Consider the following 16,324-nt stretch of genomic DNA (forward strand, 5'->3'; position numbering starts at 1 on the left):
GCAGAAAGTTACCCAACAGTTTATTGGAAAAATATTTATACTGGGTTATTTCTGTATTTTTTTTTCCAATTTTCAAATCACAGAAGTTGATGTCAGATTTCAAAAGTGTTTTTTATTAAGGAAAAAACCCTCATATTCACTCAGTCACAAACATAAAGGTTTAGTCGTCCATACCTCGACATATCGGAGCAGGAAAGTCCCAGACGGCTGCGTTCCCAGCGTTGGTGATGCAGGTGAGAGTGGCGTGGCCGTCTAGGACATAGCCAGGAACACAGCTGTACTGTACACTGTCCCCCACGGCGTAACGGGGGCCACCACTCAGCACCGCTTTGGGTGGGACGCCGGGGTTTCCACAAGACGTACTGTGGAGTTCTGCAGAAAAAGAGTTAAAATAAAAAGATTTCGTTTTTTTTTCCTTTTCTTTTTGGATCAGCAAGCAAAAGTGTTTGACTTTGTATTTCCTAAAATCCTCAAGCAGATAATAAAGCCAGCACTCGTGGTGAAGCCTCGAAGCCAGAGGCTACTCTGGACTCTTCACGCTGCATTAAAACAGTTTCATGGTCAGGTTAAAAAGAATCTTGCGGTGTGATTATGCAGTTCAAACAGATGCACAATGTTTTCAACTTCTTAAACTTTACCCTGAACACACTGATAGCCAGCTCATAAAGCCTGTGGTTCTTTACTGTGCATATTTCCCACCATGGCAGCTGTAAAAGGACTTCATGACCACACTCTGAGTCAAAGCAGACCAAACTCAGCCCCAGAGAAAGAGAGGAGACAATATCAGTGTGTTTTATTGTTAATCACATCATCCCCTTGAGATGCTGCTCTGCGCCAAAGACATATGCACACGTGCGGGCATAAACATCCACACACACAAATATAAATACAGTAGAAAGAAGGAAAGAGGCAGAGAGAGTGAGAGAAGGGGGGATTACAAGCCATAAAGCAGGAAGTAGATGGGAGAGCAGGGACCAACTCTGGTCTTATTGTTTGAACTTGATTGATATAACCATGAAACTGTTCAGACAGATAGGGGGTTAGGGAGGGAGGGAGACAGACGGATTGTGTGAGAGGGAGGCAAGAGCACAGAGACAGAGAGGAACAGAGACAGAGAGGGAGGTGGGAAAAATGAGAGACGGATGATGCCAAACGTGATAGATAGAAGTACGAAACCACTCAGACGGGGAGGGGGGTAAAAAAAAAGGGGGAGAACGATGAGAGAAGGGGGGAAATGTGCAGTTGTAGTAGGAAAGATTACACTCGCTGTGCTCCGGTATGAGGAGTGAAAATGCAGCTGTGATTTTTCTCAAATTTTAACATGAAACTATGAAAACCTTACAGCATCATTTCTCAAACCCGGGTGATAATTTCTGAATGAAAAGTGGGAGTACAGCTGGAGGGGGATCCTTTCTTAGTCAAAATGTGAAATTATCTTTCAGAAAGCACACAGCGGGGAGATAAGATTGGATGTCAGGGAACGAATGGATTGAGCGATTCTCGGCGTTTTGGGCTGATTAGTTAATACAAGGACGTTATTGTCATACCTTTTGAATCGCACCTTTTTTTTAATCCCATTTCTGCTCCTCTGCGTGTGATTACTCTGAGGAATAGGTGGATATTTTGTATTCAGCACATAAAAACAGCCTTCTGGATTTCTTTATATGAAACTTCTTTTTTTTAAATCTCAGTGCCCACGCTGGTTGTGATGGCGCTAAGGCGACCAAAGCTCGGATCATTTAAAAATAGGTAGAGCAAAAATAACTTCCCATCTGAAATAAGGTCCACTGCAGAAAAACAAACACATAATCATGTCTTTTATTAGACGTTAAATGATGAAGTTACAGTTTTCCTCCGAGTATGTTTCAAATCATTCTCCTCAGAGAGCTGGGATGGAAAGAAAGAGAGAAAGCAGAAAAATTGTTTTGCTTAACACCCTGATGGAGCCCCGTCCTCCAGCCTCCATCCTCCTTATCTTCACACACAGTTACAGAGGAATGCACACTGACGGGACTCCAGCATAAACCCACACACACAGGGTCATCCATCACTGTGGCGACCCCCTGTGCAGCGTTGTGATTGGGTGTCAGGTTGGCCTGGTGTTGCGACCTGTTGGCCTATTGATTTTGTTAGTCAGTGTGGTCCCACTCAGTGTCAGGATGTTTAGTGTTCGCTCTGCTCTCAGACACACATTACACTTGGAAACACACACACACACACACATACACAGAGCAGGTAGAGGATGCTACAATTTGTTTCCTTTTTGGTGCCTTGTTTCCTTTTCCCTTCCGTCGTCTCAGCGTCTTCACCTCTTTCCTCCTTCCCTCTCAGTGTCTCTTCCCACCGCTCACTTAAAACCTCTGTTCACGTGCCAGCAGCTCCGTGCCTCCTCTTCCTCGTCCTCCAAATACACCACTACATCACCCGTCTGTCCATCCCTCCATCTCTCCTTCCATTCTCCCCCTACTTTATGGTGAACATCACATAGTTTCATTACACTAGTTTATTCAGTAGCCGGTGGCTAGACCGCACTTCTCTTCATGGTTTATTGCTGCCTGCCCTCCTTCATTTATTCTCTCTTACTCTCCCTTCCTCTTCTCCTTCTCTATTCCCTTCATCTCTATCTGTCTTCGTCTGTCTCTCTTTCTTCATCTTTGTCTCTCCCTGGTTTACCATAACCATGATTCCAGTCTCAGTTGCTTCATTACAAGCTGCTGCTTTTATGGGCCATCTGTAGATCTAGCTGCATTTGTCACACACACACAGCCACACACACACTCACACACACACTCAGGCCTGTGTATAGAGCAGACACCAGCGTGCAGCGTCTCTTTCTGCCACACACACACACAGAACCATTTACCTTGCTTTTATTTCTCCCTAGATAAGCAATTACAGCAGAGGCCGGCTACAGGGAGCCTGAGACGGAACAACTGAGGTGGGAGAAAAGAGCTGATTGGTGGGTAAAGGACGAGAGCAAAGTGTTAAAAAACAAAAAGGACGTGCTGCCATGCTTTCATAGCTTTTAGTGAGACGGATGACACTGCCGGCTGAGAAATTGGAGGAAGGACGGCGAAGACGAGTAGAGAGAAAGAGGTGAGAGGGTTTACACCTCCGTCAGCAGTAACTTTGATAAAAGATGGAACTACTTTTTTACATCAGATCATAATCGATGCTGAAACGCAAGAAAACATGTACAGGGATTTCTATTAGCTGTATCAGAAAAATGGTTTTCCAGAAACTCTTTTAGGACATTTGCAGTAAAAGCTGAGCTGTTTATAAGGTCTGTAACAGAGTAGACAAATGACTCCTGAGCTCTGTCACAAACAGATATGTGTTCCGGGGCACTTACATCTATAACGCGTTTCACTCGCTAACAACTTCCGAACAAGTAGCCTGTCAGCTTGATTTATTCAACACTTACATCAACTCTTTTTATAGACTTGTGGGGAACTTGTGCCATAAAACATTTTTGGTTTTGTGGGTGAATCAACTTTTTTATAGCAGGAGCTGTTCATCATTTTTTGGTCTGGTGGACTCCATCATACAGTGACAGAGGCAAACAGATTAAGTTGACAATAACTTTGGGTTTGTTTATAACGCTTTAACAAATTAGTTATTCTTGAAATAATTCATATTTTTATAACTCTGAACTGACTGAGTTGAATCAGATTTGTCTGTTTCATCACAAACTTTGTTTTTCTGTCTTTTAGTACAGCTCCAAGTCAAAGTGAGCTTCAAAAGTGTCATGTTTTTTCTTCTAAACCCTGATCATTCCACTTTTTCATTAGCATCATGTGTTTCTTGTGCAAAACATCTTCAACCAAAAACGTATAATGTTCGATGCCAATTTCAGTTAATAACTTAGTCACAGTGTGGACAGCATCTTCTGGAATGGGTATCCCAAGCTAAGGACAATTTGTTTGTCCCTGCTGTTAGCCAATTAATCACACAGTTCCAGATTAGTTGGGTATGATAGACCAGTGGATATGAGTTATGTAATAATGGTGGTCACTGGAGCAGAGAAAGACAAAAGAGAGAAAAGGACAGAAGAGCAGAACAAAGAGGATTCACTCAGGCTATAAGTTACAGAAATGTCTCAGAGCACCAGGCTGACAGCAGCAGCCAACCATATACCAAACTATGGTACACACTAGGGCTGTGATATGGCCTAAAAATAAAATATGTGATTTTTTCACAAAAAAATTGAATTTATGTTTTTTTTTTGTTTGTTTGTTTTTTGACTTTTTTTTCTATAGAAAACCTTTTTTTTTTTCTTTTTTTTTTCACATTTTATCAAAAAATGTAATAAAAGAAACCTCTATTTCACTCCTGGAATTGAAGTTTCAGCTGTTCTTATGTTTCAACACATTCACTTTGTAGTTTGTACATTTTGAATTTAAAAATACAGCTATAAAAGATTGTACAGTTGTGTTTTCAGTGCTATTAATGTTTAAGTCATAGAGTCTGAAGTGAGCTCCTTAAAAGTTACTAATAGAAAACAGAGGATTGAAGGAAAAGGTTCTGAACATTTACTGATAAGTGCTCTAGTCTCCTTTTTTAATTAAACTCTTTGGGCTGTTGATACAGACCTTAAGGAGCATGTGACCGTCAAGGTGCTGGGTGTCAAAACTGCACAAGAACATTTTTATGACATTCTAGTTTCTGTTGTTTCATTTGTGAACTGTGAAATCACGCTGCACACACATGGAGTCAGGGCGGTACAAAACGTACACAATAGTGGGAAAGAAAAAATTTAAATATTTCTTTTTTATATCCTCCACAAAGAAAAACTTGAATCAATCGGTAACCAATTCATCACCCAGGCCTAGTACAAACTGAATTTACAAAGTTTGCTTGTTGTCACATTTCCAACAATAGCGCTATTTAAATGTTAGTGAACATATTACCTTGTTGCTTTGTATCTGGTTAAAAGTTGACTTGAATGGAGAAAGCTAGAGTTAAAAAAAGATCTGATCTCTAATCATTTGCTTCAAAACACACGCCTTAGTAAGGGTCATATCCTCATGACAGAAGGTGCAAGTGCTCATGGGAAACAGTCTTTATGTGGAAAACATCAATTTTTCTCCAGCTTATTTCCTCATTTTTGTTCAGATTTTTGTAGTTTTTCCAGGAACTCTAGTGCCAAGCAGAGATCTCTGTTTTTTCTTCCTGTTCTGAATCTCGCAGTGCTGCAGTTATGTTGCTCTGATTTTTTTTATTATTATTTTTATTTTTTTGGTTGCTATTTCAAGCATAAAGCAAACAACACTAGTTTTCCTGCAGATTCCCTTTGGACATTACAACCAAGAGCTTGTAAAAATAAATAAAAAAAGCTACGTTTAAGATGAGATAATAGTTGTGTAAACTGTTTAAGTTTTAATTATGAAACAGTTATTCAAATATTCAGATTTCACCACTCATCCCTACTGATTAGCATGCAAAACTGCATTAGAAGCATCAAGTGGAGGTTCTGTAATCAAAATTCGCTCTGAATTTAAAGCAACCTTGCACACCAGAGACTAATTAAACATCCCTTCTTTGTCCCCTCACTTTGAATTTTAAGGGAAGAACAAATAAAATAGAAGCAACACAAATGACCCTCTGAACTTAAAAAAATAACCAGAGAGATTTTGTATTGATTATCACACACATTGAAAGCTGTTGCTTTTTTAAATTTAAAAATCATCGAAGGTCTTAGTTAGTCAGTTATGCCACTGACCAATACTACAAGTAAGCTGCTGTATTTTCAGTCACTGCCACGCAAAATATGTGTTTATAGTGTGGACATTTCTGAAAGGTTTACTCAGAAGACGTCTGACACACCTCAGAAAGATCTGCTTGACATTCAGTATACAAGTTTTGGAAATCAGGATGTCTATCTTTCTGTCTATCGTGTTCACTACAACACATTTATCTATCTCTAAAGCTGACTCGGAGTTCTTTTCTTTGTTTTTCTTTCTCTGAAACAGCTTCTTACCATAGTTACAAAGTTAATGCAGAGCTGTCGGGGAACTACCCGTCATCCTTGATTCAGGCGATTTCCTCAAAGTCTGACTCTGACAGCTCAGCCATCACTGTTAGGATAATATGGCATTAATCTACACGGCAGTGCGCCTTTTAGCACAGAAAAGATTAATGCCAAGATGAGATACCCGCCATTTGAAAAATGTGGCACCTTTCTTCCATAAAAGGATTAATGGTATAAGAACGTAAACGGGCACTGAAAGCCCATTATAGAGGATCATGCTGAGGAAAGCTGTCAGAGAAATGCAAAAAGAAAGACTTGTATGAAAGAACCCAGAATGACAGAAAGGCGTTCCTTATTAGCATTTTTTTTTTTTTTAAAGCTAAAAGAAATGGGTGTGTTCCCCACTGCAGGTCTCTCTCAAATAAATCTTGAAGAGTGCAACAATAGAAACAGGCAACAATTAAAGGAGAGTTTATGAGTGTTCACTGCCTTGTTAGAGTGGATATGGCAGAGGGCACCTATCTGTTCGGTAATTACAAAAACATTGACTCTTTTTGGAGACGGTAGAAGAGACAACTACGCTACAAAACAGCATGCGAGATAAGGAGCACTTAGAGAAGTACAAGAGGAGCTCACGCTTCTTGGCTCCTCAATACTGAAACATACTAAGAGAAACAGCAGGGAAAAGAGTCCCGGCTCTGCTCAAGACAGTTTCCCTTTGAGTCTTAAGTCAACACCCTGAGGTGGGCCCTGCAGACACAGCAGTAACACATGTTCTCATTTATCAGTCATGAATTTTTTTTTTTTTATATTCATGACCTTGTCCAAAAAATAACCTTTGAGTAAAAACACAAGCTCAGGTAGCTGATGTATGTTCTAATCAGAGTTCCAATCTTTACAATAACGGGGGTGTCTGACCTTAACGCCTCCACCTCTGCAGATTACAGCGGATCGTTTTTATTATTTTTTTTTTTTTTTCTAATAGTTCGTGCTGAGTAACATTTCTGCACCAGTCATCCACTTGATTTGTGATTACATGACCACTTCACACTGCAAGTTCCAAAAAACGCACCGCCACAACTCTGCATTTTGGTTAAACTGACAGCTTGATGACGCGAGCACAATTAGTCTCTTTTAATCTTGTTGCCAAATAGCATTAGTTTCCTAATTGGCCCCTGAGGGCCTGAGCCAGAGCTACCCTCGGTCATAAATTTAGACACAAAGTGTTGCAACAGAGGAAACAATTCAAAACACTGTTGAAAATACTACAGGATTCTCTCTGTCTCTTTTCTTGCTTTATTTTGAGCTAAAGCACATTATTTGCAGAAATCCCATGAATATCTGTCATTTTCAGTCAGGATCATGCACACTGAAATGCAGTGATGTCATCCAAAGCAATGTTTTATCTTGTTGTTGGTTTGTTTGGTTTCAAATAACCCTCAACACAAAGTCAAGGAGAAAAAAGTGCCACTAATAAACCACACAGACACACATACACACATACACACATACACACGCTTGTTGATGGTTTAATTAAAAGTAATTATAACTAATTATGAAAACAGTAATGGAGGAAGGATGGACTAAGTGGCAGCATAAGGTGTGTATGTGTATGAGTATGAGTGTGTGTGTGTTGGGGAGAGGCTGTGAGAGTCTGAGGAAGCGTTAAAGTGTGAAGTAGAGAGAGCTCACAGACAGAGCCCGCGTTAGATCATGTGTCAGTTGAGAGGATCAGTTAATACACACACTACCCGTGCTGCTAATGATCGCAGCTTCTTGTGAAGATCAAACGTTATGGACTCAGAGCAGCAGACCACTAATGTCTCAGCGGGTTTATTACACACCATGCCACAGACAATCAAACACACACGCACTAACACACGCACACACAACTCTCCCTGAAGGTAGCGGCAGGCCTGAGGATCCTTCATGGTGCGCTTCATGATGTTCTGTGAGAACAATAATTATCCCTTCTCGATGCGGTCATGAAGCAGCTTCAAACAGCCTGATGTGTGTACTGCTGACACTCCTGTCAGCACGAGCAGCACATCAGCAGGACAGTGTATGTTTTTAAACAATGAGGGCCTTCACTGGCTTATTTACTTACATGTTAATTGTAAATTGAAAATAAACAATGGTAATCAGTTGTCAGATGAAAGCCTGAGGTGACGGCACCCAGAAAAAAAATGCGTAAGAAGCACAATGACAGCTGTTTATATGCACTTTATACAAAAAGTAAGAAAGTTTGTTTGGTAGATTATTTATCATTTATTTATGTTGCATTGTATTGTATCAACCCTTTCAAGCCTAAAGAATTGCATGCTATCTCATTTGCATTGTGGGATTTTCTGGTCGGGCTCTAATTTATTTGCATATAAAGTTGTGACTGGAGGTAGATTTGAAACCAGATGCGCTAACATAGATTGGTCAGTTCCCTTTTTTATCAGTATGGAGGTTACACCCTTGTAGTTTGCCAACACTTCTCTGCCAGTTCCAAGCAGACTCTTGTTTGGAGCTTGGGGTACCCACAGGTGCAGCAAACCAGGTACCTGACTGGCAGCATCTATGAGTGTTGGTCCTGCTTCAGTGGTCAGTACAAAAAGCTCAAAACATGTCTGACCAAAAACTTTTTAGTCACTAACTGTTTAGGTTTTTTGTTCTTCTTCCTCATGCTGGTAATTGAAATGTTAAATATATGTCATTTACAGGGCTTGACATTAACATTTTTGCTCACCAGCCACTGTGGCTAGTGGTTTCCCAGAGTTACTAGCCACTCAGCATTTTCACTATCCACAATTATGTTGTTGGATAATTAAGTTTATTTTGATTAAAGCAGATGATGACATGGTAAAGTTTATTTGAAATAGATTTACAACCTTTTTTAAATGTAAATGACCCCTGTGCACACTCAAATAAAGACTACATAAATCAGGTATTCAGCTCTTAAATGGTTGTGCTCCTTTAATATGAAAATATGCAGACTATTAAAACAAAGTAATAAAAAAAGGAGTTTGATATTCAATTTAATGAAAGTTGGGAAGGTTGGAGATTATTGAAAAGATAACTAACTGAAAAATCCAGCTAGAAACACTGTCAGCTTAAATATTTATTTACAACAGTAATTTTTCAGTAATTAACTAAGTACCATACTTTCTGGACTATAAGTCACTCTGGAGTATAGTAATACTTTTTTTTTGAAGTATCAGTCAAAAAATGCGTGGAAGATTAAAGCAACATATATAAGTCACAATGGGCCATAAGTTTCATTTATTCAGAATGATTTGGTTTGTTTACATTATTTCCAAAGTAAACATTTTCCATATAACTTTGATAAGTGTTAGTTTATTAGGAGGTTTAAATATCATTCATTCAGCTCCTCATATCTGTGACCAGTTTCTCTTCTCTACATGCACTTCTCCTCGCCCACCCCCTCCCCTCCCCTGCTTTAGGTGAGTGTTGCTGGTAAGATCCGTGCAGGGTGAGATTAAATGAGCTCCATCCGATAAATGTCCTCACTTTTAAAAAGTTACGGAAGTTTTGACGTTAGTTTGTGACTTAAATCCTGGAATCTGTTTACAATAGAGAGCAAAGAAGACCCGAGTGAACTTTTTAAATCACATTTTCAGGCACCAAACACCGGGAGCTGTCACAGTGTCCAAGACGGAGGCTGGGGACGAGCGCATCTGGGCGCCTGTCAGCAGTTATGTCAGTGTAGTGTCGTAGTCTCATACTGCAATGGGTTTTGTATTTCAGATGCTGTTTCAGAAAACTACAATTACATAATTCAACCCGCCAAAGTGGATAGTAGAAGTTACAGTGCTACCCGCCAGAGCTGAAATTTCACCTGCATTTGGCGGGTTGGCGGGTGTTAATGTCAAGCCCTGGTCATTTAGCATGTCATTGTTAGTGCACATAAATCTTAACTTTTTAACCCACATATAGAAAATTGTCATAATGTGGTTCAAGCTCAGTGTAAAACCTCCAATGGTAAAATTATGATGAAGAATTATTGGACTGAGGTTCACTAAATGAGAGTGTGAAACCAGTCAGTCAATTGGAGGATGAATAATCGTAATCTAATATGACCATGGAAATAGCATTTGTTGTTCAGATAAGACATTTTCAACCTCAGTAGATGAAGGAGCAGATAATAATGGCAGATTGTCCCTCTACCTCTGCTTCAATGCTGCATATGTGTTCTATAGTGCTTTGATTGTGTTAGATTCAGTTTATACACGACTAGAGTGTGTGTTTTGTGTGTTTATTCATGTTTGTGTATGTGTGTAGCTACTTGATGTAGTGATCAATGTTACTCTGAGTCCTGGTTCAATAAACCGCTAGATTTCCCCCTAAAGACATCCTGCCATCAGAGCTTCATTAGACGCACACACACACGCACACACATAGAAAGAAAAACAAAAACACCACTATGTGCAGTCGTTTGATCCGACCTGAAAGGACTCCCTCCATCTATCTGAAGAGCAGAACAAATCAGCTCCATCAGACCTGATCAAAGAACGAGCTGCAGAGGTCCAGTGCTACAGGTGCTGCAGAAACCTTCCACTTTTTACCAGACTCATTCACTGAATGATGGTGCGTGGCAGTTACTCCTGAGGACTGAACTGAGATTTCTGGGAATCAAATGAAGAGCGGTTTTTATTTCCTTCACAACAAAGTGTGAATGTTTGACAAACTGTTCTCATCTTGGCTCTGGAATCCTTCCAGAGGTTAGGACTGTGGACGTGATGCTGGAGCAGTTTTTTAAAAGCACAAAGGTAAGCGTGTTTAATTCTCAAAAGTCATTATCCCATTGAGTTCTAGGATACCATTAGTCTTTATATCAAAGAGCTGCACCGACTTCAGTCAGGGTCCTGATTTGCTTTCCTCCCTCTCTAACTGACCCCTCTCTTCGCTCTCTCACACATCCATATCTCTCCCGCCTCCCTCGCCTCTCCTCTTATCTCTGCTCACAGCCACCTCTCTCTTCATTATTAATTAAAACTCTATGTGTGTGTGAGATTGTGTGAGAGTGTCTGAGTGTGTGTAGGTGTGTGCGTGCATGCACATGAGGCTTCGGTATTAATTAAAGGTGTGAATGCTAATTGGTCAGATCAATAACAGGTCGTTAGGCCTCAGGGGCCAACAGCCAATAGGAAATCGTTAAGTGTCTGACATCACTGTCACTCTTCTAAAGCTGCACTGCTCTGTGGCATATGCACACACGGGCGCACACAAACACACTCACACACACATTTTTACTTGCACCCACTCTGCTGTCGCTGGAGAGAGCTCTGAGGTTGTGAAAGAGCAGAGAGGTTAGCAAGACGGAGCCAGAGAAATAGAAACTTACTGTATGTTCCTCAGACTGAATCAATATCCATTACACAGAAAGGGGGAGGGAGAGGGACATAAAGGGTTACAGAAGAGATTCAGATGCTATGGTTGTCACTATAGAGGACTGAGTAAACCAGTGTGTCCTCTCAGAAGGCCTTTTTGTGCAGATCAATATCAGAGTGCTCTTTCTCCCTTCAACCACATACACACTTTATGCTCAAATCCCTCTCTTTTGTCTCCTAATTTATCCTCTCTATCGCCGCGGGCTTGGGGTTATCAGCCATCATCAGAGTGATATTCAGTCAGAGTCACACACTAAAGAAAAGTGTAATCTGAACCTCAGATTAAGCACTGTTTGGAGGAGCAAATTGGAAGAAGAAAAGTTTAAGAAACAAAAGATGGATGAGAAGTTTTCTTAACATGTTTTACTTAATGTGACACAGACACATCTTGTACATAGTTCACTATGAAGCCCTGACTTATCTCGAGTGAATTAGCTTATTTTGAGAAAGAGCAAACTACTTTCTTTTTTTCTGGTAAAATACGTGGAAATGTATCTGTTGTTTTTATTAATGTAAATTATGAGGATAAATTTAAAATCTGAATATTCTGCCATGGGACAATGATGAGCTAACACAATTTGCTTATGATAAAAACTTTGAGGAATGTAAATTCTTCATTAGCAAACGAAACAATGGTGAGACAAAAAATGTTAGCCATGGATTGTTGGACGTGTAAAATCCATCATATTTTTTCAAATGGCAACATCCGGTTTTAAAAAATGAAGCCTATGAGGAAGTGCTCAGCATTTGCCCAAGTCTGGTTATCAAAGACCGGAATCTATATACACCTCAAGCCAAAAAGCCCTGGCATTTGCAGCATGACATCAAATTCACAGCCTGGTTCAAGAAGCGTCCAATCAGAGTCACAGCTCATGAGCCTGACAGGTCCGGCATTCTATACCCGTTAGTGAGGAGGCTCAAAGCCCACCTCCTGAGTCAGCATTTCCAATATGGCTCCCTGCAACAAAAGGCTTTATATCCCTGTATCAGGAAAAGACAGGTGATGTCACAGAGACCACATCCATGTATCATAAAGTCTGTGTTTCTCTGAGTGTCTAATCTGTCAAAATCAAAACAATGTTTTCCTATGATAGACTCACTCTGTTGAGGGGCACAGTGTGCAACAGGTGCGCTGTGGGTTCAAGTTCTCACTGCCATAGAGCATCTTTCTCATTATCGTGGATGATTTTGAGGAGCTACTGGGGTGACGTCTGCTTAATATTTAAGTTTGACATTTTTTTGTTTCTATTACTGTTGACAGCTCGTTGTCATCAGCTTCATCTTGTTCAGCGAACTGTTAGACACGTTCAGTAAGACTGTGTCCAACGTGCAGCCGTCACTGACAATGCATTCAAGGACAGCTGTAAAAGGGCATTACAGTCCTTGTATTATGCACCTATAGCATAATTTTAAGCTTGAGAATACAGATACAGCCATGGTGGCCACAGAAAAAAGTTTTGCCTTTGCACTTGACTTGGAGAGAGCAATAGTCTTTCATAACACTTTTTTTTTTCTTAATGCGCAATGACCTTTCCTTATTCTAGTAGATCAGCAGGGAGAGCACAGTAGAATTACATTGGTGGCAGGGACGAGGCTAAATTATTCAACTAAGATATTACACAAGCAAAAGTCTAAGGAGAGTGAAATGTTGGAGATTTGAACACTTGTCATTATCTTAATATTAATCTCTTTACTGCTATATGAATGAATTTCAAGAAAGAAAGCACATTGACTAAACTAGTTTAACTGTTTTGAGATTTTGTCGACTAAAACTAGATTGAAATGTCAAAAAAGACAAAGTGACTAAAACTAACAGGTATTTCTAAACTTACATTCTAATTGATGTTTACTTGTGACCCTCAAAGACAGAACACCCAGAGCTTGGCACTGGAATTGTATTGACAAGGACATGGATGGTTTATTTTTTGCTGGGGATTTCATATTTTCTATGCACACATTTCATTTCAGCAACTTTTCATACAAGAATGAGATTTTTAGATAGTACATGTATTCACCATCTATTTGTTTCCAAATTTATGATCCTATAGCCATTCCAGTAGCCTTTTCCTGAAGACAAGCTTGACAGGCAGCTAATGTTAATGCTGCTGATTGTCCAATCTGACAGCTAGTATTATGAGTGTATTGAACAGCACTGTCTCCTGGGTTTTCCAGCAGTGCTCCCACTGTTGTCTCTGTCCTATATCTCACACACCTTCACACTGACCCTTTGCTTGTCCTCAAACAAACTGACACCGATCGCACACACAGAAAAAGAGCTACACAAGGTTAATACTCTGAAGTGGATGAAACATTAGCCGTTAGCTCATGTACAGGTTACCTGAGAGACAGTCTGTGTCAATGTGTGTGCATCTTCAGTGACAGCCGATATCAGCTTTACTCTGGTGTATTCTGTGAATATTTCATAAAAGGAGAATCAACTTGCCTAGCTTAAAGTGTGTGTATGTGTGTGTGAGAGAGTCATAACTCTGGGCAGATAACATCTGTGTGTGTGTGTTGCTTGGTTGCACAGCCGAGGTGAGCTAGCATGCTAGCTGTGTGGGTGTGTGTTTGATATCTAATAGCTGTGGTTACTGTAGCGTGACTTATTAAATTTAACATCAAGAGACCCCCTGGAAGGCTGACTGACAGATAACACACACACACACACACACACACACACACACACACACACACACACACACACACACACACACACTCACACCTAAATTTAATGCTGCCAAGCTCATCTTACCTGTGAAATTAACCAACCAACAAACAACCAGCTGTGTAATCATCCGTCATAAAAAGGCTGTGATTATATATTGCCTGAGAAATTAAACAAATTAAGGTGTAGAGATCATGAACCATCTTAACTTAGTTTTAAATGTATAACAAACAAAAATGTTACCTCAACAACAGCAGGCCAAACAAAAGGAATCAGTTTTCTCATCACTGCTGCTGTTAATTACACATGCCAAAGAAAGTCAGCACTAAGATTTAACTGGAGCAGTTAATCCACTAAAGCTGAATCTACAGACTCTATAGATGTTTTATTTGAGCTGGTTAAATCCATAACAATGGGTGTTTATTCAAAATCCCATTGTTTAAAGATTGTTCCAAAGTAAATAATTTGTGCATCTGTTTCACAGCCAACTGAATATGATCACAACTTGTCCTTAAGGTCCACAAAGAATAAACCAATGGCTGAGTCCCGCCCCCAGACATGATGCAACTCCGACAGAAGGTATCCTGAGAGGCTGGGCGACATGTATATGTTACCTTTTTCTTAGCCACATCTCAAGCAAGAAAAGTCTTTTTGGATAAAGTTGTACATCATGTAGATTACAACTTCAATTCAAGGCAAACAAAAAAAAATGTCTATCTATTCTAAAGTAAGTTGACATCATGTTTGAGGCAACTAGGAATGGGGACCATGTTTGGGTACCTAACAGCATCCTTGTGACTGTGGGGGAGTGGAAGAGTAAGCAATTTTCCATGCTGGGCATGAACACAGTATTGCAAGTTTATATATTGAAGAATAAACATGTTGAATGGGAAAACCTTTGAGATTTTATCATTAAAAATTTGATATTTATTACCACATAAACACACACAAGAGAGGTGAAAATTGGTACCGTTGTGTACTGATGCCGATTGCTAGGTACCGGGCATCAGTGCCTTATTGTTTCAAATGTGAAAGGTACCCATCCCTAGAGGCAACATGTTGTCACTTGAATGGAAAGAAATATAAAGTTATCTGTAAAATTTTTAACATTACCTACTGTTAGCCTAACATTAGCTCAAAACTGCAATGTTCATCATATTGCTTTGTCTGTTGGGAGTTCATTGGCCTAGTTTGTTCTAGTATTTGTACTTTGGTGATTGTACATCATTGATCGATGTTGTCCAAAGGACTCCAGCTAAACTGGCGTTAACTTCTAGAGCTTAGTTTCATTAGCATTCTGGTATAGTATCTTCAAGACCCTCTTAAAGATGGCACTTAGATAACCCACCATTGTGATGACAACGGGATGGATCATCATGTTTACACCGGGACATGTAAATTTTATCTTGTACTTGAAGCTTTTTATCGATCTTCTAAAAAATACAATGATTCATATAATTCCAATATTAAGTTTAGGCATTTTTGGTGACTTCTATATGACATGTGATCTTTCTGTCTCCAAAAAACATCAACGGCATCCAGTGAAATGTCTTCTACTTTGAGACCTGCCATAGCACCTGTCACTGAATGTTCATTGTTTGTCTGTGCAAGTGACTAAATGGCTTATATATGGGAATTGTAGTTCTGTTTTATGTATTCTAGCATCACTGCCTTGTTCAAAGTGTCATGCACACAAAGTTAAGCCAACAGATGTCAAACATAAGATGAACAATGTTGGAGGAGATTAAAATTCAGCTCCATGCCTAACTTTAAATTGAATTGTTAAATTAGAAGAAGTGGTCCGATGTTGAAGTTAAGCCTCCACGTTATGGTGTAATCTGTATAAAGAAGTTATCTTTGCAAAAGCTGGCAATGCACGAGGGTATGAACTTTTAATTAAGAGCGGAAGGTCTGCTTACAGCAGGTCTAAAACTTTATTTTGGATAGGATTAGTGATTTGGTTATTGTACTTAATGTTGAAACTTCTCGAGGCCTGTAAAACTCCCTGCTTTCTAGTCTTGTACCTTAGTTCTCCACAGACCTTAGTTGAAAAAGTAAAAGCAGTGTAAAAGCAGAAAAAGACTGAATCTGCTGATAAAAAGCACAAGGTCCGGAGAATACAGCGCTGACAGTCATTTTAACAATTAATTAGATGATTAAATATTGAGAGAGGAAACCCATGGAACACCCTTAAATAATGAAATGTGCTGATGAGAGGCAGCTCAAGGAGGTGAGAGATCATTCAGTTGACATCTCTTATCACATTAAATGGGACATTTGTAACACTCTGTG

The 16,324-nt window shown here is 39.7% G+C and overlaps 1 protein-coding gene across 3 annotated transcripts in view; it reads right to left on the reverse strand.

The window, feature by feature from the left end:
• Positions 1-16,324, reverse strand: part of LOC141802585 (CUB and sushi domain-containing protein 3-like) — a 448,333-nt gene that overhangs the window by 275,857 nt on the left and 156,152 nt on the right. For all 3 annotated transcript variants that reach the window (XM_074686127.1, XM_074686129.1, XM_074686128.1), the window contains exon 4: positions 175-372. In XM_074686127.1, the coding sequence (XP_074542228.1) occupies positions 175-372 (198 nt within the window). The remainder of the gene's footprint in view (positions 1-174; positions 373-16,324) is intronic.

This window comes from Halichoeres trimaculatus, unplaced genomic scaffold, assembly GCF_033239565.1.
Source record: "Halichoeres trimaculatus isolate MK-OKI-2021-1 unplaced genomic scaffold, fHalTri1.1 fHalTri1_scaffold_14, whole genome shotgun sequence".
Lineage (NCBI taxonomy): Eukaryota > Metazoa > Chordata > Actinopteri > Labriformes > Labridae > Halichoeres > Halichoeres trimaculatus.